The sequence below is a fragment of the Microcaecilia unicolor genome, chromosome 6 (genome assembly GCF_901765095.1).
Source record: "Microcaecilia unicolor chromosome 6, aMicUni1.1, whole genome shotgun sequence".
NCBI classification, from domain to species: domain Eukaryota; kingdom Metazoa; phylum Chordata; class Amphibia; order Gymnophiona; family Siphonopidae; genus Microcaecilia; species Microcaecilia unicolor.
In genome coordinates, this window is record NC_044036.1 from 14,001,140 (window position 1) to 14,028,387 (window position 27,248).

Genomic DNA, 27,248 nt, shown 5'->3' on the forward strand with positions numbered 1-27,248 from the left:
GCATTTTTATAATATACCACTGCAATCCAGAAAACAAAAGGAGCAAGTTCCCATATGCCATCTTTTCCTTTTGATCTAGACACAAGAAAAAAAAAAGATTTTAAATGCACCCAGGTTTCAACTTTATTCATGTTTAATGTGGGATATAAGTGTCATAAATAAGTAAATAAATAAATAGAAACTCTAAATGTTGATCACCTGATTCTCATAACATGATGTCTTTGGTGGTCCTTTAGTAGGTGAAAACAACTCTGCACGAACACAGGGAATCCGTATAACCAGCCCTTCCAAATGACTCAATGATTTAAAATGTAGAACAAATTAGTACTCTTAACGATTATCAATAGAAATCAAACAAAATAAAACATGGAAAAGAAAATAAGATGATACCTTTTTTTATTGGACATAACTTAATACATTTCTTGATTAGCTTTCGAAGGTTACCCTTCTTTGTCAGATCGGAAAATATAAAAAAGGCATCATCTTATTTTCTTTTCCATGTTTTATTTTGTTTGATTTCTATTGATAACCTTAAGAGTGGACTAACACGGCTACCACACCTCTCTACTCTTAACGACGAAACCAATACTTCCTCTGTGGACATCCTTATGCTGCACAAGCCGACATGTTTGTGAAAATATAAGTGAGATGAAATCAAAACATTGTAAGCTCTTCCGAGCAGGGACCGTCCTTATTGTCAATTTGTACAGCGCTGCGTAACCCTAGTAGCGCTCTAGAAATGTTAAGTAGTAGTAGTAGTAATAAAGAACGACAACGAGGATGGGGCAGTGTACTAGATGACGGCTGCGCGGGGGAAAGGAAACAAAGGTTAACCTAAGTGGCTTCAACGTTTTGACGTCATTCCGACTCCCGTGTTCTTCATCCTCCTAGGTTGGGACTACAACTCCCGGGAAGCAGCGCGCGGGCTCTATTTCCCAGAGGCTCCCGGCGCCAACGTTGAATGTGTGATGATGGCGCGAGTGGCCGTCGGGATGTTGTTGAGGCGCTAGAAGGGACGAGATCATGGTGAGTTGCGCCCTGGCTCCCCCTTCCTTGAGGCTTCTTCGATGGCAAATCTTTCATTAACCAACCTGTGGCTCCTTAGAAAGCCGATAACGGCCGAATTAGCCTAGATAAGTGATTGTAGGTCCTCGTTCACTGCTCCCTCCTGAAACGGTTTAGGGGAAGCTGCAGCTTAAGCTTCAGAGCTGCCAAGTTAACCCATTCCAGGAGGGAGACTGTTTGGCCGGTCCTGGATTTCTGCCAACCCTCATCCTGGTGCATTATGGGACCTGCACCACTGAGTTCAATGGGTAGAGTCATGGACTACAAGTCCCACACTGCTTTGGGATGTAACTTTAAAAAAAACCAGGACCGGCCAAAAAGTCGCCCTCCTGGAATGGGTTAACTTGGCAGCTCTGACTTACTTGGCAGCATCAATTTGTGAGTGAATGTACAGACTGGCACAACATAGACCCAGGAATTGGGGCAGGCCACCGTGTGCCTTGTTAGACTGCACTGATATAGTAACATAGTAGATGGCGGCAGAAAAAGACCTGCACGGTGCATCCAGTCTGCCCAACAAGATAAACTCATATGTGATAATCCTTGTACTCGTTCACAGTCTGTTCTTATATTCATATAAGGGAGGGGGGGGGGGGGGGGTTGTCCTAGTGCATGGCTGGATTTACGTCTCCAGTACGCCAGGGGGAATTCTGTGCAACACTTCTAACATTTTTGTGCCAAATTTCCCCTATTATAAGGGCTGGCATCTTTCCCCAGGCATGAAATGCCCCACCACAGTTTTCCTTGCACTTTCATGCAGGCTTCGCCCCATTCTGCTGATGTGTAAACAAACCTCATCCACCTTTTTTGTCAGCCCCCCTCCTGCACCCATATTCCACCCCTTTTTCAGCCTTCCCGCACCCATACATTGCCCAATTCCCAGCCCCCCCCCCCCCACTCCATCCACCTTTTTTCTAGCTGCCCTTCACTCCCACACCATATTTTTCCAGAGTCCCTCCTCCTCCCCACTCACTAGTCCACAGCTGTATGAGGAGCTTGAGATCCGCATGTCGAACTGCTTTCTGCTCCTGGGCTGTCCCAGGCCTGACTGTTCCTTTTGAGCTGCGCGGCAAAGGAACCACGGCAGCAGAGGAGGATGCAGCGGTGAGTGTGGAGGGAGCGAGTCGGAGTCACTTTCCAGCTGGGAGTATCTGTGCCTCCAGAGGCAGGCTACACAGAATTCTGCAAGGGAAAGGCAGAATTCTGCGCAGTCTGTGTGTGTGTGGGGGGGGGGGGGGAGTAACTCACAGAACACTTTCTTCCTGGCCCTCTCCCATTTTGCTGCCAGCACACATACTTTTCTCGAAGGGGCAGGTTCCCTCTAGGGCACTGCTTCTCAACCAGTATGTCAGGATACCTTGTGCCACCAAAAATTTGATACCAGGCCTTGTGCTTTCCTTAACCATGTGCACAGCAGGTAAGAGAGTTGATGACCTAGAAATCGGGTGCTTGAAATCTCCAATTTGTGACCTGGATTGGCCACTGTTGGAAACAGGACGCTGGGCTTGACGGACCTTTGGTCTTTCCCAGTATGGCAACACTTATGTAATTAGTCCTTTGCCATCGGCCCCAAATGAAATTGTTGCAGGCCTCCAGTCCACCGCTCTCTCCTCCTCATAGCCCTTGTATTATCGTTAGCAGTAGTGAAATAATATATGGGGGGGGGGGGTAACAATTTTTGATCAGTTGTGAATTGTAGCGTTCGGTGTGTCATGCAGGTGATCAATGTCAGGTGTGTCACAAGAGAAGAAAGGTTGAGAACCACTATGGGAAGGGATTTCCCTTCAAGGCCATGGTGGAGCACTCTATTATATTTTTGAGGGACTGTTACAAGTCTTTACTGAACTTAATTCCAAAGCCGATAGGGGACAATTCTGTAACTGGATGCCACTATGTAAGCACCAAGATTGTGATATAAAATACAAGTGCAAATCTGTAACAACTTTCCTTCACATTTACAGCTGCAGATGCAGTCAGATTACTAGTAGTTATATTGCCAGCACCTGCCTGCCTTAATTAAAATATCTGGTTGGAAACCATGCTTGGTTCCAAGGTGGTTTTCATATCTGTAGAGCTGCCAGTTTAACCAGCTTTAAGAGGGAGAGTTGACTGGTTCTGGTTTTTCTATTACAACCCAAAGCAGTGTGATATTTTGGTCCCTGATTTTACCCATTGAAATCAACGTTGCAGGTCCCACTACACAACCAGGATAGGGTTGTCAGAAATCTGGGACTGGCCTATAATTTCTCTCTTGAAACTGTTTTACTTGGCAGCTCAATGTCTGTCAGAAGTATACCATTGTTAGGTAGGACATGTGTCAGATTTGTGTGCGGCCCTTGACTTTGAGCCCTAAGCTTACTTCATAGTTTGGAAAGAATAAAAGAAAGAAACGGAACCCTGCAGATTAAACAAGCAACCTAGGCAGTGGAGACGACTAAAAAGGCAATGAAAACCTGCGTAGAACTGTCTGTTGATAGAACGACCTGACGCGACCTTTTTTTCAGCAAATTGCATGCATCAGGGATGTAACAGTCTGATGATATACATAAAGACAAAATTAATAAATAGCTCAAAACGCATCATAATTTAAAAATAAAAATAAACGGCGTTAAACTAACTGTCATACATTCAAAATACACATTCATTACAAATTAATAACATTAAAAAACGAAATATACTTTCTTTTCACCGGAACAACTTAGTAACATAGTAGATGACGGCAGAAAAAGACCTGCACGGTCCATCCAGTCTGCCCAACAAGATAACTCATAGTTGCTGCTTTTTGTGTATACCCTACTTTGATTTGTACCTGTGCTCTTCAGGGCACAGACCATATAAGTCTGCCCAGCACTATCCCCGCCTCCCAACCACCAGCCCCTCCTCCCAACCACCGGCTCTGGCACAGACCGTATAAGTCTGCCCAGCACTATCCCCACCTCCCAACCACCAGCCCTGCCTCAGACCGTACAAGTCTGTCCAGCACTATCCCCGCCTCCCAACCACCAGTCCCGCTGCCCACCACCGGCTCTGGCACAGACCGTATAAGTCTGCCCAGCACCAGCCCCACCTCCCGATCTTGACTAAGCTCCTGAGGATCCATTCCTTCGGCACAGGATTCCTTTATGCTTATCCCACGCATGTTTGAATTCCGTTACCGTTTTCATTTCCACCACCTCCCGCGGGAGGGCATTCCAAGCATCCACTACTCTCTCCGTGAAAAAATACTTCCTGACATCTTTCCTGAGTCTGCCCCCCTTCAATCTCATTTGATGTCCTCTCGTTCTACCACCTTCCCATCTCCGGAAAAGGTTCGTTTGCGGATTAATACCTTTCAAATATTTGAACGTCTGTATCATATCACCCCTGTTTCTCCTTTCCTCCAGGGTATACATGTTCAGGTCCGCAAGTCTCTCCTCATACGTCTTGTAACGCAAATCCCATACCATTCTCGTAGCTTTTCTTTCCACCACTTCAATTCTTTTTACATCCTTCGCAAGGTACGGCCTCCAAAACTGAACACAATACTCCAGGTGGGGCCTCACCAACGACTTATACAGGGGCATCAACACCCCCTTTCTTCTGCTGGTCACACCTCTCTCTATACAGCCTAACAACCTTGTTTTTAGAATTGAAATAAGTGAAATAAATTAGAATGCTGGAAATAGGCAGCCTTTTTCTTTAAAATTAATTTTCATTCATTCTTTATATTACTTCTCTAACTCTTTTCTCCCCAGTTCTCTACTGAGGTCTAAGAAAGGTTTCAAGCTGCAATATTTGTAAAAACATTCTAAAGTAATAATTTTTCCTTTCTTTTTTCCCCTGTTTTATTATAGTGCTGAGGTGTGGTAGCCGTGTTAGTCCACTCTTAAAGGTTATCAATAGAAATCAAACAAAATAAAACATGGAAAAGAAAATAAGATGATACCTTTTTTATTGGACATAACTTAATACATTTCTTGATTAGCTTTCGAAGGTTGCCCTTCTTCCTCAGATCGGAAATAAGCAAATGTGCTAGCTGACAGTGTATATAAGTGAAAACCTTCAAGCATTACTATGACAGTAAAATAGATACCATTGGAGATTCTACATGGAATGTTGCTACTATTGGAGATTCTACATGGAATGTTGCTACTATTGGAGGTTCTACATGGAATGTTGCTACTATTGGAGATTCTGTTGCTACTATTGGAGATTCTACATGGAATGTTGCTACTATTGGAGGTTCTACATGGAATGTTGCTACTATTGGAGATTCTGTTGCTACTATTGGAGATTCTACATGGAATGTTGCTACTATTGGAGATTCTACATGGAATGTTGCTACTATTTGAGGTTCTGTTGTTGCTACTATTGGAGGTTCTACATGGAATGTTGCTATTCCACTAGCAACATTCCATGTAGAAGGCTGCGCAGGCTTCTGTTTCTGTGAGTCTGACGTCCTGCACGTACGTGCAGGACGTCAGACTCACAGAAGCAGAAGCCTGCGCGGCCACATTGGTGATCTACAAGGGCCGACTTCTACATGGAATGTTGCTATTCCACTAGCAACATTCCATGTAGAATCTATAGAAATCAAACAAAATAAAACATGGAAAAGAAAATAAGATGATTCCTTTTTTATTGGACATAACAATACATTTCTTGATTAGCTTTCGAAGGTTGCCCTTCTTCCTCAGATCGGAAATAAGCAAATGTGCTGGCTGACAGTGTATATAAGTGAAAACATTCAAGCATTACTATGACAGTAAAATAGATACCATTGGAGATTCTACATGGAATGTTGCTACTATTGGAGATTCTACATGGAATGTTGCTATTCCACTAGCAACATTCCATGTAGAAGGCTGCGCAGGCTTCTGTTTCTGTGAGTCTGACGTCCTGCACGTACGTGCAGGACGTCAGACTCACAGAAGCAGAAGCCTGTGCGGCCACATTGGTGATCTGCAAGGGCCGACTTCTACATGGAATGTTGCTAGTGGAATAGCAACATTCCATGTAGAATCTATAGAAATCAAACAAAATAAAACATGGAAAAGAAAATAAGATGATACCTTTTTTATTGGACATAACTTCATACATTTCTTGATTAGCTTTCGAAGGTTGCCCTTCTTCATCAGATCGGAAATTATAGTGCTGTAAACTATTATGAATGAGAATGTTGTAATACCTTTATTTTCTCTACCTGTATTTCCAAAACAAGGTAATCCTTGTGAATTGTAATTAAAAGTATAATTAAAGATTTTTTAAAAATTAATAACATTAAAAACATTGATATAAATGTAAAAAATACACAGTAAATATAAAATCATAAGAAGAAAGATTTTCCACTAGTGTCAGATCACTTCGTCAATAAATGTTTTTTGTTGTTTCTCTTTGGCCTTCTCCAGTCCCCAGATCGCTTACTGCTTAGTTTGGTATCATTACTTTAAGTCAGTCAGGGTTCTGGGGTTGGGTGACGTAGGCATTTAAAATCAATAAGGTCATTAAGGAAGAGAACAGAATTCAGCACCTAAACGTAGTCCTATAAGTGGATTATTGCAATCATTTCTGTAAAGTGCCAGAAATCTGAGTACTCAGCAGAATTCCTTCAATAGCAATTTTGCGTGCCCGATGTGTTCTACAACACTACCAGAAGTCTGCATTAGGCCCGACCACTTAGGCCATCTCAATAGCATGTTTGATGTGTAAGTGTGCAACCCGCCCACATGCACACCAGTTTCGTACTAATATGCTTTGGCAACCACCTTATAGAAGGGCACCCACAGCTGCTATTTTCCTTCGTTTTTGTGAGTAACCTCTGTTTTGGTGCCAGACGTTCTGTGCTGAATTCATGCTTAAGCTTTAGTGCAATGTAAAGAAAGAGGGGGGTTATATGAGTAAAGAGGCAACAAATGGGGCTTCCAGCCCTTTGACGTCTCCAAAGAAAAGCAAAAGGTGAGAAAAATGTGCAGTTCTAATGGTTAAATTCATTACTATGTGTGTTTTCACTAGGTTATGTAAGCGTGAGCTTTTCTGCTTGCATGAACCAGCAGATCTTGGATCTCTACTACTACTACTACTATTTAGCATTTCTATAGTGCTACAAGGCGTACGCAGCGCTGCACAAACATAGAAGAAAGACAGTCCCTGCTCAAAGAGCTTACAATCTAATAGACAAAAAAAAAGTAATCAAATCAATTAATGTGTACAGGAAGGAGGAGAGGAGGGTAGGTGGAGGCGAGTGGTTACAGTCAAAAGCAATGTTAAAGAGGTGGGCTTTCAGTCTAGATTTAAAGGTGGCCAAGGATGGGGCAAGACGTAGGGGCTCAGGAAGTTTATTCCCGGCGTAGGGTGCAGCGAGACAGAAGGCTGAAAGTACACATATGTTTGCATGTATATTACATCAGTATTAGCCATGCCTAGGACATGCCTTCCATTTATTAAAACTGGAATGTATGCATGTGGTGGTTAACCAAAGATTGATGTCACCCTGCACCCAGTGTGCTTGTGTTTTCTGTGTGATCAAAAGTATATTCATAGTTCTTAGTGGCTGCAAATCCAGTAGCCTGGTAATGACTCATTTTGGAAAAATAAGTCTATCCTTGCCCATGGAAGCCTTTGAAAAGTAATAGCATAAAATATTTCTGCTGCTAAAAGTGATTGATTTATGTACTTAATTTCAGAGAAGAAGCCTGGCTCCCTCTCAGCTTGCAAAGAGAAAGCAGGGAAGCTTATCGGATGACGAAGACTGGCAGCCAGATACAGTGAGTGTTCCCTTGCAGATAATTGGCGTGTATTTTGTGGAGGAGTAGCATACTGGTTACTGCCGTGGGCTGAGAACCTGGGGAACTGGGTTCAATTCCCACTGCAGCTCCTTGTGATCTTGGGCAAGTCACTTAACACTCCATTGCCCCAGGTACAAAACTTATTGTGAGCCCCCTAGGGGACATAGAAAAGTATCTGCGTGTAATAAATGCAAACAGTGTTGCTTGTACTACAGAAAGACAGTATATCAAGTCCATGACCCTTTATCCTTCTTCTTTCCACACAAAATATTAATGGAACAATTTTATAGTTACATGTAAGATAGTTACAGGTTATAGTTACATGAACAGCCTTGAATAAACTGATTACCTGTCTAACATCAATTCAAGAATGGGCTAAACACAACAAACTTTGCCTAAACCCAAGTAAAAACCGAGCTTCTCTGGGTCTCTAACACAAGTGGATACATTCCTGACATCAAAATTCCTTTTGGGAAGTATGAACTTCCCCTCAAATCACAAGTCAGGAACCTTGGAATACAGTTAGATTCAAATACTTACTCTGATTCCCCAAATCCAAGCAACCTTCAAGAGCTGCTTCTACTATTTGCGACTGCCTCTCTCCTTACATCGAGAAGGTAAATCTTATTCCAGTTGTGCATGCCATGGTAACATCAAGACTGGATTACTGCAATGTACTATACAATGGTCTGACTACAAAGGGCCTGCACCAGCTCCAGTTGATTCAGAATGCAGCAGCAAGACTCATAGAAGGTTGCAAGCGACGTGACCACGTCACACCATTTTTGCAAAAATTTCATTGGCTACCAGTACAATACAGGGCTAAATTTAAAACTCTGTCTGATCTTCAAGGCCCTGAAAGAAAATGGCCCGGAGTATCTGAAGAACAGGATGATCCTCCACACACCGCCAAGGACACTAAGGTCCTCCCAAGGACTTTCACTAACTACACCCTCTCCAAAAGACATTACATGATGTGATACCCGCAAGCGAGCCTTCTCCAGACTAGCCCCCACACTCTGGAATGCACTGCCTGAAAGACTCCACTTAACACAAGACTATCTGTACTTCAGGAAGCAGGTGAAAGCTTGGCTCTTTAACCAAGCCTTTAACGGAAGAAGTAACTAACTTGTTAGTCTCACTCACACACACAAAGATTGACTCGGGCTGCACCTACTGCAGCGGGACATGTTTATCCACTCCTACCCTAGCTGAGATAATATTTAACCATCTCTCTGACCTCATGTGCAACTTTCTTCAAATCAATCACCTTACTTTCTAATTCTTCCTACTTTCTTACTCATCTATATGTTACAACTTTGCCTTACCCTTCACTACCAATTATAATGTTCTAGTACTTATTGTGTTGTCATTGCAAGTAGTATACCATGCCATACTTCAGGTCTATTTCTGCCGTCATCTACTATGTTACTATGTATTGTTGTTTGAATATTTTTACTGCTCTAATTGCCTCCTGCTCATGTTTGATCTATTCTTACTGTACACCGCCTTGAGTGAATTCCTTCAAAAAGGCGGTAAATAAATCCTAATAAGTTTGTGAAAGGTCTTGAGTGCCAGTTTTCAAATAGAAACAGCATCAGAGTGGAGGAGTAGCCTAGTGGTGAGAGCATCAGATCCATTACAGTATTACTAGCGTTGCCCAGTTCAAATCCCATTGCTGTTCCTTGAGATCTTGGGTAAGTCATTTAACCCTGCATTGCCTCAGGTATAAAATTAGATTGCAGGCACTCTGGGGATATATCTATTGTATTTGAATGTAACTCACCTTGAGCTACTATTGAATGAGAAGGGATATCCAAAAGTTAGAAGAATGGTCGAGGGTCTGGAAGTTAAAATTTAATATACTTCTACTAGTAAATATGGCCCGTTTCTGGCGCTAGCGGGCACGGGACTCCCTTCCCCTCCCCTTACGGTACCTGTTCCGTCGGCCGAGGAAAGAAAGAGTCCCCTCTTTCCTCCCCTAGCGGTGGCTTCCTTGCTGCATCGTGTGGGAGTCCGGCTCTCGGCGTTTCAAAATGGTCGCCGAGAGTTGAAGTCTCGCGAGGCAGGTTGAACTCTCGGCGGCCATTTTCAAACGCCGAGAGCCGGACTCCCACACGATGCAGCAAGGAAGCCACCGGTACAGGAGGTCAGAGAGGGCTCTTTCTTTCCTGAGCCGACAGAACAGGTACCTCTAGACCACCAGGGAGACAGGCATAAGGGGAGGGGAGGTGACGGGGGGGGGGGGAGGTTGGTGAGGTTAAAGCGTGTGCTAGCGTGGGCGGGGCGGTAAGTTGTAAGGGGTGGGGCTATGTGGCGAAAGGGGCCGGGTTCATGTGCACGTCGGCGGCGGCTGGGATTTGTTGGAAGGGGAGGAGTAGGGAAACTGCTCCTCGTGCGTTAATTTGTTTTCGTGTTCCGCCCTCGACGTCATCACGTGTGACGCGAGGACGGGGCATGAAGATGTTGTGGCTTCACCACCATGAAACCACGAACCGGTGTGTGAGTGACTTCAGTGACGTCAGTGTCCTCAGAACGTTGAGGCTGCATTTTATTATAGTAGATCTTACCACCAGGCTATCTTTATACTTTTAATATTTTTTATATATATGCAGTGCTCAGTGTTTGTTATGGTGCTGATTTACCATTATATGTGGTAACCGTGCAGCCCATTAACCCATAAGCATCATCGCACTGTGCCTGGCAGCCTATTATTCCTTTTAATGACATATAAGTATGCTGTTGTACAATTTTTGAATGACGGCAGGAACAAGCTGCACTTACCTTATTTTGGTGTGTTGGAATCCAGTGCTGGGTTTCTACCGGACTGCAGCTGTTGACACCCTAGTGATAGTGATGTGATATAAAATCGGCGTTCCGTCATTATTCCCTACGTGGGGCCACGTTTCACCATGTCGGCGTTCTCAAGGGAACATATCTGTAAAGTGGGAGCGAAACTGTCACAAGCACCTCCCCTGCTGTTGCAAAACCAGTCAAATTAATACGTCCCAAACAATAGTTGTGAAAGTTAAAATTTAATGCCAAGAAGTGTAGAGTGATACACTTGGGGTGCAGAAACCAAAAAGAGAGATACCGGATAGTAAGCTCGACTCAGGAGAGAGACCTTGGGGTGTTGGTGTCTGAGGATCTAAAGGTGAAGAAACAATGTGAGAAGGCGACGGCCGTGGCCAGAAGGATGCTAGACTGCGTAGAGAGGGGCATAACCAGCAGAAGAAAGGAGGTGTTGACCCTCTACAAGTCGTTGGTGAGGCCTCACTTGGAGTATTGTGTTCAGTTTTGGAGGCTGTATCTTGCTAAAAATGTAAAAAGACTGGAAGCGGTTCAAAGAAAAGCATCATTGCCTTAAAAGCCTTTATACCTTGGCTCAGAACCCAAGTCATATTGATCAGAACTGACAATCAAGTAGCAGCAATGTCTCATGTCAACAAATAAGGAGGATCAGGTTCAAGTCCACAAAAACTATTGCACGACACCCATCCATGCTACCGACCCCAGGGATAAATAGTGTTTTCTGCTATTTCTATCTTAAATTATAGACTTCCTCCAGGAACTTGTCCAAACCTTTTTTTATTTATTTATTTTTAACCCAACTGCTTTCACCTCATCCTCTGGCAATGAGTTCCAGAGCTTATTCTTTGAGTGAAAAAAAAATATTTTCTCTTATTCTTTTAAAAAGTATTAACATGTAACTTCATGGAGTGTCCTCTTGTTTTTAACTTTTTGAAAGAGTAAATAATGATTCACGTTACCTAAAGTTTGCAGAGACAAAGCTAGAGTCGTCATTGCTGTGTGTTAGCCATGGGTCCAGTTCCTTCGACTGCTTGCGCTTGTATCATCTCAATCAATACCCCTAGGGAAACACACACATCTTCTAAAGCAGCACAAGGGCCTCCCACATCCCAACCTAAAAAGCCTATGTCTGACAGCATAGAAATTAAACGGCAAATAATTGATCATCTTTCACCGAGGACATCAAAGAAATGTAGTTAGCATCTAGAAAAAACATCCACAAGAAAATCCTTTCAGCTTAAATGGAACCATGTTGCTTAGTGGCTTAAAACCCAAGGTCAGGACTCAATTGCGTGCTCGGTCCCACTTATACGTTCGTATTTTCTTCACTTATTGAAGACAGGACTAAAAATGTATTTGGTGCACGTTCACCTTTTCAGCAGTAGCAGCATTTCATAACCCTTTCGATGGAAAATCCATTTGCCATGTATCTTCTGGTATATAGATTTCACTAAGGGCCTCATGTATATATGACGTCCCTTAAAGGCTCATTCATCAACTTGGGACTCATGGAAACACCTTTTGAACCACTGGTTTCACTTCACTCAAGCATTGTACTTGGGTTCCATCACCACAGCAAGAAGAACTAATAAGCTGCAAATACTGGTATATTTATGCACCATAACTAGGTGGTTTACAAGATAACATTTACATTATTCAGAAGAACAGTTACATACATACACCATAAAATCAACATTAAAATAGTTCAATTCTTCATAAACAATTTTTAAAAGTCAGACAAACAGTTGTGTTGTCAGCAACTTTCTAAATTGTGTTTTACTACTACATTGCCAAAGCTATCAGGACAAAACATTCCACAAATTAATACCAGCTGAAACAAAAGCTGAGGCTTGGGTGTCCACAGTTGAAAGGAGCACGGCAGCTTCAGACCTCAACATACACCATGGGCAGTAAATCTGCAGAGCTTGTTTCAAGTAAAATGGAGCAGTAAAGAAAAAAAGAACTTTAAATTGAATCCTCTGTAAAACAGGAAGCCAGTGAAGCTGTTTAAGCACAGGTGTTAACACCTTTCAACGCCCATTACTGTTCTAGCAGCCGTCTTATGAACTACTTGCAACGCCTTGACGCTGATAGATGATATACCAATGTACAAGGCATTGCAGTAGTCCAGACATGTGATAACCACACAACAAAAAATCACAAACAAAAAGCATCGATTTTAGTCTGTATAACATATGTAAATGTTTAAACACTGTTAAATCACATTAACTCCCTGAGACCTCAAACACTGTTGAATCACATTAACTCCCTGAGACCTCAAACACTGTTGAATCACATTAACTCCCTGAGACCTCAAACACTGTTGAATCACATTAACTCCCTGAGACCTCATAGTCAATTTATTATCTAAAATGACCCCCAGTTCGTTCTTGATTGAAACATAAATCTCATCCAAACACACCTTGTCTGGCCAAACTACCATCTCTTCTCCACCTACAATCATAACTTCTGTTTTTGCCCCATTCAGAAATATTCCATGTTCAACAATCCATTGTTTTGTTTTTCTCATATACATGTTTAATTGGTCATTCAAAACATCCCCACGTGATACTATTGGGGGAAAAAATTGCACATCATCCGCAAAAAAGCGATAACAAATCTCCAGATTCTGGAAAACTTTACCCAGTGGTGCCAAAAGTATATTAAACAGTAAGGCAGACAATGCTGATCTCTGGGGTGCTCCACAGTCAACTTCAGCTGAAACCTGAGAACCGCTCCGGACAATCATAGATCTCACCTTCAAATATGAAATAAACCAATGAAGAACCTGTCCTGCTATTCCTAACTCTATTAGTATATCAACCAGCAAATCTAATTCTACAGAGTCAAAAGCTCCAGCTACATCCACAGAAACAAGACGGAAGCAAGTTTTATTATCCCTATTTCTGTTTAAATACCAGTTGAAATTAACAAAGTCTCAACACCTGACTGAGGGCATCCTTGCCTTAATTTCCTTACCTCCTTATTCAGTTCAGTTTCTTAATATACCATATTTCAAGTAAGTAATCAGAGCAGTTTACAAACTAATCGTAAAAATAGTTGAATAAGAACTACAATATATAGATAGGATATGGAACCAATAGAGGAGAGGTGCAGAGAGTAGGGAGAGGGGCTGATGAGCAACAGGTAAGAGTTTTGTTCAGACTGATTTAATCTCGCTCTTCTCAGTCTGCTACTCCAGATGTGCTGTCTCTCAAACCTAGAGGCATCTCACCTACTTATTTCCTATCTTAAATCCCACTAGCAACTCTGCGCTAAAATCTCCCACAATTCCTACTGGTAACCTGACGTTCAGCTCTCAACATAGTCATATTTTTATACTATGTTTCAGACTCCTAAGAGGCGAAAACCAAGCTCTCAAAATGGCACTTGGGAAAGTTTCATGTCACCTTTCCGTAAACCTTTGACACAATTGACAAATCATCCAGCCTATCTGAACATCAGCAAACATGTAAGTATTGTATTATGCATGCATGTGTGTGTGTTTGTGTGCCTTTCTTGGAAGAAGATGATTTCAATTTCCGCTTAAACAAATTAAGGGACCCTTCGCCCCTCAAATCTTGGGGGAGTTGATTCCATAAAACTGGGACTTGCCAAAAAGAAACTCCCCCTGCCTGTCTCAGGCAATGCAAGCAATTGCCCTGCAGCTGACCGCAACGGGCGACCTGGAATGTATGGGCGAATAAGAGATACCAGGTACTTGTGAGCTCCCTGATACAATGCCTTTATGTATTATATCTGAAACCTTATACAAGGATGTATACTTCACCGGTAGCCAATGATAGCAAATATACAAATGGGTAACGTTTCACCTGACGTACACCACCCAACAACCTAATGGCCACATTTTGTAAGGTCCTCAACCTCTTTAAGTCATAGTGTGGCATCTCAACGTAAACCACATTGGCATAATGTTAAAACACATGTAACGTATCCTGATCAAAGTATGGCTTAACTGCCTGCAAACATTCGTACTGTAACAAACCCCATGCGTAGCACCCAAGATACTTGCTTCTCAAAACACAACCCTGAGTCCAGGATGACTCCCAAAATCAGAATTGTTCACACAACTAGACTTGACCTTCGGTAATGCATTTGGTGTAGGACGATGTCCAGTAAGCCAACATGCTCTGGTCTTTGCAACATTTAAAATCATCTTATGCTGCAGTAACCAATCGTTTAATGGAGATAGGTCCACCAAAGCAGGGGAGGTATAACCCACCACTAAAATGTCATCAGTGTATACATAAGACGCCTACTGAAAACTCTTGAATTCTTCGCACTAGTGGGGCCAAAAATAAATTAAACAAAACTGGGGACAGTGAAGACCCCCTGAAGGGCCCCACACTGAACTCTAGCACAAAACATGAACTCTCCACAAGAAGACTTAAGCCACTCAAAAACTGGAGACCTTCACCCCTAACAACGCCAACCTAACCAGTAGCAGTGTATGATCTAAAAGATCAAATGCTTCACTCAAATCAAGTGAAACTGCCAAAGCCACCTCACCAACATCAATATGTTTTCTAACATCAGATAACAATATGGTCAGTAAACTTTCGGTTTCATGACCAGCTCAGAACCCTGACTGATATGGACTCAAAATTTCTCCCTTCTCAACATAATCCGTCAATTGGTGTAATACTAATCTCTCAACTACTTTCGCACACAAATTAGAAATGGGTCTATAGTTACATCCAGAACATTTCATTTTTCATCTTTCCAAACCAGCTGAACCACTGTGACTTTCCCAGCTTCTGGGACCCACCCCTCAAATTATTCACCATCATAACGTACATCGGCTTCACAAACCCTAGCCTTTCATTCTTAATCCAGATCACAGGTACCATATTTGAACCTTCTTTAAGCCCCACAAACAATTTTTAAATTCTACCCAGGAAAGCTGCTTAAATTCCATCCATCCCACAGGCTCAACTCCCGTCCCCCACTCACACAGCCTTCCCTGCCTCCCTTCCAGCATGTAAATCTAACTTGCTGCTAAAATATGCAGCCAATATCTCCACCTCCAGGTTTTGGTTGACTTCCCTGAAGTCTACTTACTACTACTACTACTACTTAACATTTCTAGAGCGCTACTAGGGTTACGCAGCGCTGTACAATTTAACAAAGAGAGACAGTCCCTGCTCAGAGAGCTTACAATCTAATAGACAAGTGAACGGTCGGTCCGATAGGGGCAGTCAAATTGGGGCAGTCTGGATTTACTGAACGGTAAGGGTTAGATGTCGAACGCAGCATTGAAGAGGTGGGCTTTAAGCAAAGACTTGAAGACGGGCAGGGAGGGGGCTTGGCGTAAGGGCTCAGGAAGGTTGTTCCAAGCATAGGGTGAGGCGAGGCAGAATGAGCGGAGCCTGGAGTTGGCGGTGGTGGAGAAGGGAACTGAGAGGAGGGATTTATCCTGTGAACGGAGGTTACGGGCGAGAACGTAAGGGGAGATGAGGGTAGAAAGATAGTGAGGGGCAGCAGACTGAGTGCATTTGTAGGTAAGAAGGAGAAGCTTCCAGGCTGAAACCCTTTCAAGACCTGATAAATCTTACATGCTGGATTTGGGACATCCTTAACCAAATTCTCTAAATATTTCATTTTTGCCCTTGTCACTTGCACCGCATAAAAACGCTGCAGCCCCAACAGCTAAAGCCATTCTCCACACCCGCTCCTTCTTATGTAACTGACGATGCAACAAATAAACCATCATGATACCATGGGTTCTTCCTCGTTCTAAGTTTTGTTTTTGGGGTTTTTTTTCCTCCACTGTTGAAAAACGTTTTGCTTCCCTACAAATACCAAGTCTAAAGAATGCCCTCCCAAATATGTAGAAAGTTTACTCTGTACCCCAGATTTTTCATAAATCCCATAAACTTTCTAGTGCGGCTATCTTGCGGATCGTCAATATGTAGGGTAAAAATCTTCTAACACTAATATCGCTGGAAACCTCACCGTCAAATTCACAATACTCTGATAAACTAATTCCCAAGTCTCTGACAGAGGTGAAGGTAGACAATAAAAGTCACATGAAATTAAAAAAAAAAAAGAATGCACTCGTATCTCTAAAATTTCCCGATAAGATAAAAATGAACAATTCAACTGAGTACACCCCAAAACACACTGACTAATCGCAGCCAACCCCTCTCCATTCCCTCACATCCTGGGCTGAGATACCATCATGTAGCCATTTGGGAGAGAAGAGGCTAAGTAAGCCTGCGGCCCCTCTTAGCTAAGTTTCCGTTAAAAGAATTTAAAAAACCACAATTGTTGCAACCTTTGCTCCAAAAAAGATCCGAAAACAAAACCGCTTTACACCTTATTGAACAACAGTTCAATGATACAGCCCTAACATCCTTCCCTCCCTAACCTCCCCACCTCCCCTCCCCACATAAAAGCAGTGAGCGAGACCTCGGCTGAAACCCCAATCCCACCGGAAAAGTAAACCTTCCCCAAATCACCAGAATAGGCTGTTGCATACCACCACACAAAATAAAAAAAAATGATACCAACATCCCACCATAAAACCCCAATAAACCCATAAGGAAACCTTGTTTACTAAAAACAGACGGTCAAATCTTGCCCTCCATAGGCTTACCAAAGGAGCATGAAATGCTCCTTGGGCACGCGCTGCCGTGGCACGGACACCGCAGACAGCAGTGTTTAAAATAGGGTAACAAGTAGTCTGTGCTCAGCAGTCACGTGACTGATTCTGTTGGGCAGGTCTAAACGGGGACTGACAGCAACTACTTTCTCAGGGACAGGAATTGATCCAAAAACCTGCGGAAATACAGACACACAATAGAAAAAAGTAAGAACAGCTTACCCCCTCGAGTGTTGGGGTTTGGGGTTTTTTTTTACCATTTCCTGAGCAACTGCTTTGAATTTCAATGAAATTTTAAGTACTTATTTAATCATCATACTTACATATTACTATCATTTAATTATCTTAAGCTATGTTAATGTTACTGACACTTTAGCATTACCACCTAGCAATTTTTGAGCGTTAATGTTCGAGCTAAAACCCAGTAAAATGATGTCATTCAAACACAATTAACAATGAGTCAGAATTTCGGTCACTGTGAATGCTCAGTATCCATCCTCTTTGGGCTTTAATTTTAAGGACCAAGCCTAAATTTTGAGTGAAAGTAGAGCAAAACAAAATGGGGGAAAAACACAGGCCTTCAGTCAACATTAATGTCAATGTATCACTTTTATATACTGAAATATCCCTTCAGAGGTTCACTTTGGTTTACAATAGAAAGTGAATTACGTAGAATCACAAATCACCCAAAATTACGTAAGTTTTCAAACAGAAGTGTTTTCTGTTTCCTTTGAAATATCAAAAAAGTTACTCTCCAACCTTATAAAAGAGGGTAGGGAGTTGAATACAGAAATTATTGCAAAAGGGAACCAAAGCATTAAAAATTTTCTAAAAATATACTCCTCTAGATCTAAGGAAACCAAACAAGGCCTATATTCAAGAGGATTGACAAATTAGAAAATCAAAGGACAATTCTGATGTATACCCATAAATTACTTGACATACACACAGGCCGATTTAAATTTTACACACATGTGTAGGAAGCCAGTGCAATAGTGTCAAATTTCCTAAGTCTATAAATCGGCCAGGCCGCAGTGTTTTGAATAAGTTGTAATTTATTCAGTAACCTAGGTGATAACCCTAAATATAGGACATTACAATAGTTCAAATGAGGAAGGATCAATGTGTGGACTAACGGAGCAAACAGATGTATTAAAATAGCTCCTCGCTAATTATAATTGTCTCATCTTAAAAGAAAAAGGTTTTCTGCCATAAATGACTTGTATGAGCTTTAAGCAATAGAGAAGAACCAAGAGTAACACCTAGCACCCTAGATTTTTCCTCAACCAAAAACTCTTTTCCTAAAGACAGTATTAAAATGTTGGGAACCTGAACGTTTGGATTTCAAAACGTCAAGATTTTAGTCTATCGGTCCCTGTGCCAGGCTGTCCCAGATCATCTGCAGCGCTTCCTTGCGTTTGGTAATTGTTTGCGATTTTGGGTGGAGCTTGTGATAGGCCTCCCAACATTGCTCCCCAGACAAAAGTCTACGACACTGTGATGTCATTAACAGTAAGCTAATACCCTGTTTTCTTTTGGGGTTTTTTTTGTGGTCCCCCCCCCCCCCCCCAAAAAAAAAAATGATAGTTTTACAGTGGAAACATTTTTGAACTTGCAAAAATCACTGGGTGCTCACACTAAAAAGTCTGTAGCTTCAAATACTAGGACTAGAGGGCATGAGTTGAAGCTACAGTGTGGTAAATTTAAAACGAATCGGAGAAAAGTTTTCTTCACCCAACGTGTAATTAGACTCTGGAATTCGTTGCCGGAGAACGTGGTACGGGCGGTTAGCTTGACGGAGTTTAAAAAGGGGTTAGATAGATTCCTAAAGGACAAGTCCATAGACCGCTATTAAATGGACTTGGAAAAATTCCGCATTTTTAGGTATAACTTGTCTGGAATGTTTTTACGTTTGGGGAGCGTGCCAGGTGCCCTTGACCTGGATTGGCCACTGTCGGTGACAGGATGCTGGGCTAGATGGACCTTTGGTCTTTCCCAGTATGGCACTACTTATGTACTTATGTTATGTTTAAAGATAATCTCATTTCACTCGACATATAGATAGTAATAACAAAGCTGTAAAACTTCAGGTCGCTATTCCAGGTGGTTGCTGAGGAAAACGGGAGGGGAAAAATAACTCTAGGTGGTTTGTGTTTTTGTGTGTGGGGAGGGGTTGGTGTGTTTTGTCTTTTGGGTTTTTTTTTTCCTTGCCCCGTTTATATGAAAAAAAATATATATTTTTTAACACATTTCCTTTAATAACCTCACACAGAGCATTCTTTTTTTGGAGATGAGCTAAATGGACACAAACCTGGTGCAAAAGGTCAAAGCACTTCCTAGTGGAAATAAAGCAATGATTATACCTCCAATGCATTTCACTATTGGTGAGGAGAGAGTAGGGAAAACCAAGAGGAAAAGAGCTCTGAGAGAAGTGGAGGAGGAAGAAGAGGGACACTATCAGGCTTATTTTCAAAAGAGACGGGCGCCCATCTTTCGACACAAATCGGAAGATGAGCGTCCTTCTCCCAGGGTCGCCCAAATCGGCACAATCGAAAGCCGATTTTGGGCATCCTCAACTGCTTTCCGTCGCGGGGATGACCAAACTTCACGGGGGCGTGTCGGAAGCATAGCGAAGGCGGGACTGGGGCATGCTTAACACATGGGCGTCCTTGGCCGATAATGGAAAAAAGAAGGGCGTCCCTGAAGAACACTTGGATGACTTTACTTGGTCCTTTTTTTTTTGTTTACAACCAAGCCACAAAAATGTGCCCTAAATAACCAGATGACCATTGGAGGGAATCAGGGATAACCTCCCCTTACTCCCCCAGTGGTCACTAACAGCCTCCCACCCTAAAAAAATATATATTTTTTTTCCAGCCTCTATGCCAGCCTCATATATCATACCCAGCTCCATGACAGCAGTATGCAGGTTCCTGGAGCAGTTTTAGTGGGTGCAGTGCACTTCAGGCAGGCGGACGCAGACCCATTCCCCCCTACCTGTTACACTTGTGGTAAATGTGAGCCCTTCAAAACCCACCAGAAACCCACTGTACCCACATGTAGGTGCCCCCCTTCACCCCTTAGGGCTATGGTAGTGGTGTACAGTTGTGGGGAGTGGGTTTTGGGGGGGGGGGGGGTTGGGGGGCTCGGCACACAAGGTAATGGAGCTATGCACCTGGGAGCCTTTTCTGAAGTCCACTTCAGTGCCCCCTAGGGTGCCCAGTTGGTGTCCTGGCATGTGAGGGGGACCAGTGCACTACGAATGCTGGCTCCTCCCACGACCCAATGGCTTAGATTTGGTCGTTTCTGAGATGGGCGTTCTCGGTTTTCATTATCGCCGAAAATCGGGGATGTCCATCTCTAAGGTCGACCTAAATTTCGCAATTTAGGCGTCCCCGACCGTATTATCGAAACGAAAGATGGCCGCCCGTCTTGTTTCGATAATACGGATTTCTCCGTCCCTTCGCGGGGATGTCCTGCGAGGACGTCCTCAGGACAACTTGGGCACCCCGTTCGATTATGCCCCTCCACGGGTTTAAACCAGGAATGGGCAGCCATGGTCCTCAAGGGCCACAACCCAATTGGGTTTTCCAGATTTCTACATTGAATAGTTGATATTGATTTGATTTGTACTGCTTCCATTGTATGCAAATAGATCTCATGCATATTCATTGTGGAAATCTTGAAAACGCAACTGGATTGTGGCCCTCGAGGACCATAGTTGCCCACACCTGGTTTAAACAATAAGTGATGGAGACAGAGCTGGATGTAGAATGAGCAGGTTGGTTGACTCACTGGAGCACTGCTGGAAGCCTGTGTCTGGTTTGGTGCCAGAGAAGGAGGAGAGTGAAGCCACACATGAATTAGACGCAGTTCTCAACTGCCCCAAGCCAGTCTCCTGCCTACTGTCACTATTAAGTAAGTACTAACCTCAAAACGATCCCATGGCAATGCCACCACCCCCAAGGTGAGGGACCTTCTTGCAGTCCTGGCAGGACAGTAGCCTGGGTTGCCCTTTTAACCTTGAGGCTTTACTGCTCTTCTGTTTACTTTCCAAAAATGAACTAGGTGGTTTATGAGATGTTGTGGATGTTTTATTGAATCTGCTGTAATTTTCTGTACCAGCTGGTGAAACTCTAAATTTCCATCAAGCATTCTAATAGACAAGAGAGCTTGCACTGAGAGTCTGTGCTTGTCCCAGTGTGACCCTTTCATTCACTTAGAAATCTAGCAGTGTAGAAATGTAAACGAGATCTCTGAATGCTCTTGAAAAGTCATCGGGATGCATTTGAAACATTTCATCAGTTCTCCATTATCAGCTCGGCATTTTATCTGCCAGTGGTGGCCTTGTGTTGACAGAACAAATGACTTTAACGTATGCTTAACTGTTTCTGTCTTTAGGAAGCATTTATCCGCAGTATTTTGTCCAAACCCTTCAAAGTACCTATTCCAAACTATACAGGTAAGATGCCAAGGCTTTTGCATATATCTTACTACTACTTGACATTTCTAAAGCGCTACTAGGGTTACGCAGCGCTGTACAATTTAACATAGAAGGACAGTCCCTGCTCAAAGGAGCTTACAATCTAAAGGACAAATGTACAGTCGGTCAAATTGGGGCAGTCTAGATTTCCTGAAAGGTATAAAGGTTAGGTGCCGAAAGCAACATTGAAGAGGTGGGCTTTGAGCAAGGATTTGAAGATGGGTAGGGAGGGGGCTTGGCGTAAGGGCTCAGGAAATTTATTCCAAGCAATCTCCAATAGTAGCAACATTCCATGTAGAATCTCCAAAAGTAGCAACATTCCATGTAGAATCTCCAAAAGTAGCAACATTCCATGTAGAATCTCCAATAGTAGCAACATTCCATGTAGAAACTCCAATAGTATCTATTTTATTTTTGTTACATTTGTACCCTGCGCTTTCCCACTCATGGCAGGCTCAATGCGGCTTACATGGGGCAATGGAGGGTTAAGTGACTTGCCCAGAGTCACAAGGAGCTGCCTGTGCCTGAAGTGGGAATCGAACTCAGTTCCTCAGTTCCCCAGGATCAAAGTCCACCACCCTAACCATTAGTCCACTCCTCCACTGTTGCTACTATTTGAGATTCTACATGGAATGTTGCTATTCCACTAGCAACATTCCATGTAGAAGAAGTTGGCCCTTGCAAATCACCAATGTGGCCGCGCAGGCTTCTGCTTCTGTGAGTCTGACGTCCTGCACATATGTGCAGGACGTCAGACTCACAGAAACAGAAGCCTGCGCAGCCTTCTACATAGAATGTTGCTAGTGGAATAGCAACATACTACTACTACTACTAGACATTTCTAAAGCGCTACTCGGGTTACGCAGCGCTGTACAATTTAACATAGGACAGTCCCTGCTCAAAGGAGCTTACAATCTAAAGGACAAATGTACAGTCAGTCAAATAGGGGCAGTCTAGATTTCCTGAAAGGTCTAAAGGTTAGGTGCCGAAAGCAACATTGAAGAGGTGGGCTTTGAGCAAGGATTTGAAGATGGGTAGGGAGGGGGCTTGGCGTAAGGGCTCAGGAAGTTTATTCCAAGCATAGGGTGAGGCGAGGCAGAATGAGCGGAGCCTGGAGTTGGCGGTGGTGGAGAAGGGTACTGAGAGGAGGGATTTGTCCTGTGAGCGGATGTTTCAGGTGGGAACGTAAGGGGAGATGAGGGTAGAGAGGTAATGAGGGGCTGCAGACTGAGTGCATTTGTAGGTAAGAAGGAGAAGCTTGAACTGTATGCGGTATCTGATTGGAAGCCAGTGAAGTGACCTGAGGAGAGGGGTGATATGAGCATATCGGTTTAGGCGGAAGATAAGACGTGCAGCAGAGTTCTTGTCACAAAGTAGTACAGGCCTGGTTGCTGTGAATGCTGTTCTTATATCTAGTGCACTGTCGCTTGCCTCTCTCAGAAGGCTGAGTTATCCAATAGGAGCGTCTGTGTGTAACTGGGTCTCATCACAGGCGTGTGGCTGAGGAAGGAGTATTGAAGTCACCTAATGTTATAAATTTGGGGGTTTTGGGAGGGATGAAGTCTTTGCTGCCTCCCAGAAACAGACTGGGTGCTGAGGGTGGACTCTTAAATGCCAGAGTAGGGCTTTGGGGGTAAAGAGAAAAGTGAACATTTGTGTCTTATCTCCTTTCTGGCCTGGGAAAAGTAATTTATTCACCACATTATTTAAAATAGGGCCTATTTTAAATAATGTGGTGAATAAATTATTTTTCTCAACATCGCCATTGCCGATTCCCATCTTTTTTTTCTATTCCGTGCTGGATCTTGAGAATCGCCTGCCTATTTTTCTTGTACCTTATGATGAAGGCATCAGCCAGCCGTATTCACACATTGCCCTGTGTCCACCTACCTCTACAAGTGACTCGGCTGTTCTTGGTGTGTCAATTTAAGAGATGGATAATATAATTATGACAGATTTCACTATTTCTTTTACAGATTATAAAGAAGTAGAGCTTTAGAAATAAAATGCTGTCAGATTTTGTTTGCTTAAGTCGTGTTCTCTTTGCCAGATATACCCCCAGCGTTCCCTGCCTAGACTCCAGCTCCCACAGTCCTCATCTTGACAGCAGTGTCCTTGTTCTGTCTCCTGTCATGCCTCGTGCTTTGCTGCCTTCATTGTAAGCTCTCTGTAGCCAGGGGTATTTATCTGCCTCTTCATCCTTGACCCTGCTGGAACTGGGGCACTGGCTTGAACCTGTTCTATAACCGTGTTGCTTATCTTCAGTTTTTATTCATGTATGTGTATGTTTTCCCTGTTGTACATGCTTTAGCAAAGCCTACCACGAGAACCCTTAACTAACGACAACACAATACCTAACCAAAATGACACAGAATGTATTTTTCCAATAATGACTTCTTCAAACCTACCTGTATTCCTCAACCTCTATGTAATACCAATTGTTTTCTTTAACCTGGTATTATTATGCTATAACAGGTCTCTGTAAGCCACATTGAGCCTGCCTAGTGGTTAGGGTGGTGGACTTTGGTCCTGGGGAACTGAGTTCGATTCCCACTTCAGGCACAGGCAGCTCCTTGTGACTCTGGGCAAAGTCACTTAACCCTCCATTGCCCCATGTAAGCCGCATTGAGCCTGCCATGAGTGGGAAAGCGCAGGGTACAAATGTAACAAAAATAAAATAGATACTATTGGAGATTCTACATGGAATGTTGCTACTATTGGAGATTCTTCATGGAATGTTGCTACTACTGAGATTCTGTTGCTACTATTGGAGATTCTACATGGAATGTTGCTATTCCACTAGCAACATTCCATGTAGAAGGCCGCGCAGGCTTCTGTTTCTGTGAGGGTGCAGGACGTCAGACTCACAGAAGCAGAAGCCTGCGCGGCCACGTTGGTGATCTGCAAGGGCTGACTTCTACATGGAATGTTGCTAGTGGAATAGCAACATTCCATGTAGAATCTCAAATAGTAGCAACAGTGGAGGAGTGGCCTAGTGGTTAGGGTGGTGGACTTTGTCCTGAGGAACTGAGTTTGATTCCCACATCAGGCACAGGCAGCTCCTTGTGACTCTGGGCAAAGTCACTTAACCCTCCATTGCCCCATGTAAGCCGCATTGAGCCTGCCATGAGTGGGGAAAGCGCGGGGTACAAATCTAACAAAAAAAAATAGGTGGGAAAATGTGGGATACAAGTGCAATAAATAAATAATAAAAGATAGAGACTAAACTCCTTTCTTTAGAATGGCTGACATTTGTACCCCCTCCCCCTTATATCTTAATATTTCAGGTTCCTTGGGTTTCCGTGCATTGGGTATTAAAAAAGCTGGCGTAAGACGTGCACTCCACGACCCTTTTGAAGAAGGCGCACTGGTTCTGTACGAGCCTCCAAAGCTGAGTGCACATGATCAGCTCAAAATAGACAAGTGAGTTCCCTTTGCCCCCTCCCCCCCCCCCCCCCCCCCAACCTGTGGCCCAGTCCAGATAGCAGTCAGCCAGTGCTAGGTGCTCTGCTCATACTAGTTGATAAGAATGACTGACCTGCAAACATTGAGAGATGTTTTTCTGGATCTGGGCTTTAAAGATTTGTTTAATCATTTTGTAAATGCAAGAACTTGCTGCTTTTCTTCAGATTTCTAGCACTTTGTAGAAGTAACCCTTGGAAGCACCTATGAAAATCTTCTTTCTGCATTACGAACGACAGTGTAAGGGCATCAGGGTTTTACTACTCTGTATACTTCCATATCCTCCCTTGTCTTGTCATACCTCCTTAGGTGCTTCAGCAGAAGCTTGTGGTGTCGTTAGCAGAGCATTCAGATTTCATTGAGGATAAATTTAGAGTTTCTCAAACCTGTTGGGGACCCCACAGCCAGTCAGGTTTCTAAAATACCCACAACGAACATGCCTGAACTAAACTTGCACATGAGTCTCCAGCGTATGCATTAATTTCCTGTGTAGTTGTGGATATCCTAAAAACTGACTGGCTGTGGATTCCCCTGCACAGGCTTGGCAAGCATTTTCACCTGCTAACAGCCTTGTGCAACATTCCTGTTCTTGTGTATGCTTTCGAGGTATTGCAAAATAAACGAAAGGATTGCATATTTGTGTATTAACGTATTTTTTTTTTAATGTTGCTGAATTCTGGTTTGCTTATTGGTTTTTCCAGGGAGAAACTCCAGGTCCATGTTGTGGTAGATCCCGTCCTCTGTAAAGTCTTGCGGCCTCATCAGCGGGAAGTAAGTTTCGACTAAACCAAGCCAAGCCTTTCTTTGCGTTGACTGTGACCATAGGAGATTCCTGTCTTAGAAATACTTACTAACATAGACTACAAAGATGGAGAGACATCACAGGCCCCTTATTTTTACATAAGTACATAAGTATTGCCATACTGGGAAAGACCAAAGGTCCATCGAGCCCAGCATCCTGTTTCCAACAGTGGCCAATCCAGGTCACAAATACCCGGCAAGATCCCAAATATGTACAAAACATTTTATACTGCTTATCTCAGAAATAGTGAATTTTCCCCAAATCCATTTAATAACTGTCTATGGACTTTTCCTTTTCTCATTGTAGAACCGCATACCATGTTTGAGTTCTGTTTTAACCATTACTTCTTGTAACTAAGAATCCTCTGAACTTGTCCCAAGCTTTCTGTATTTGTTTCCACCATCTCCCTTGGGAGACTGTTCATGTTCCCCCCCCCCACCTTTTCCATGAAGAAATATTTCCATTTTACTCTCGTTTGACCCCCTTGACTTCAGTCTAACCCATGACCCTTTGCTGTAAAACTTCTTGCCCCAAAAGGTTTTTTACTGAAAGCTTTAAAAAGAAATGCACATGTAAGCCATTTCATTCTTTCTTCATATAGTGTCTAGTGCAGACTTCATCAAAAAAGAGTACATCGGCAACAAAAAGAATTAGTAAAGTGAATTTCCATTTGAAAATTGTCCGTTTTTAGTGGTACAGGGTGTCGTGGCTATCTATCAAACATATAAACGGCGAGTGACCGTACTCACTCGCAAATGCGCAGTAGAGACCTCTGCCCCGCCCCCACGTCAATACGTGATGACGGGGGGCGGAACACAGAGGGTCTGTACTGCGCATTTCTGAGGGAGGGACACCGCCGTCTAACGCCCCCCCCCCCCACCCGAGTCGCCGTCGCCACCCACCTTCTACCCAGTTGAGCCCTCGCTCCACTATTGAAACAGCGAGGGTCCGGGAACGCAGCACTGAGCTCTGCTGAGCTGCCGACATCGCCCTTCCTTCTTCTTCTTCTCTGCCTCTGTCCCGCCCTCGACGACGTTACGTCACACGAGGGCGGGACAGAGGCAGAGAAGAAGAAGGAAGGCCGACGTCGGCAGCTCAGCAGAGCTCAGTGCTGCGTTCCCGGACCCTCGCTGTTTCAATAGCGGAGCGAGGGCCCGGCCGGGTGGAAGGTGGGTGGTGACGGCTCGGTGGGGGGGCCCGAACTCGGAGGGGGAGGGGCAGCGGCGAACTCGGCGG

General features: G+C 43.5%; 1 protein-coding gene across 3 annotated transcripts in view; it reads left to right on the forward strand.

Moving 5' to 3' along the window:
* The first annotated feature begins 939 nt into the window (after positions 1-939).
* RAD54L (RAD54 like) overlaps positions 940-27,248 on the forward strand; it is an 83,618-nt gene continuing 57,309 nt past the window's right edge. For 2 of the 3 annotated variants that reach the window (XM_030205874.1, XM_030205875.1), the window contains exons 1-6: positions 940-1,026; positions 7,728-7,808; positions 13,993-14,112; positions 21,667-21,727; positions 25,036-25,171; positions 25,912-25,981. In XM_030205874.1, coding sequence (XP_030061734.1) covers positions 1,024-1,026; positions 7,728-7,808; positions 13,993-14,112; positions 21,667-21,727; positions 25,036-25,171; positions 25,912-25,981 — 471 coding nt within the window. In that variant the 5' untranslated portion in view covers positions 940-1,023. The remainder of the gene's footprint in view (positions 1,027-7,727; positions 7,809-13,992; positions 14,113-21,666; positions 21,728-25,035; positions 25,172-25,911; positions 25,982-27,248) is intronic. The other variant, XM_030205876.1, reaches the window with a different exon arrangement.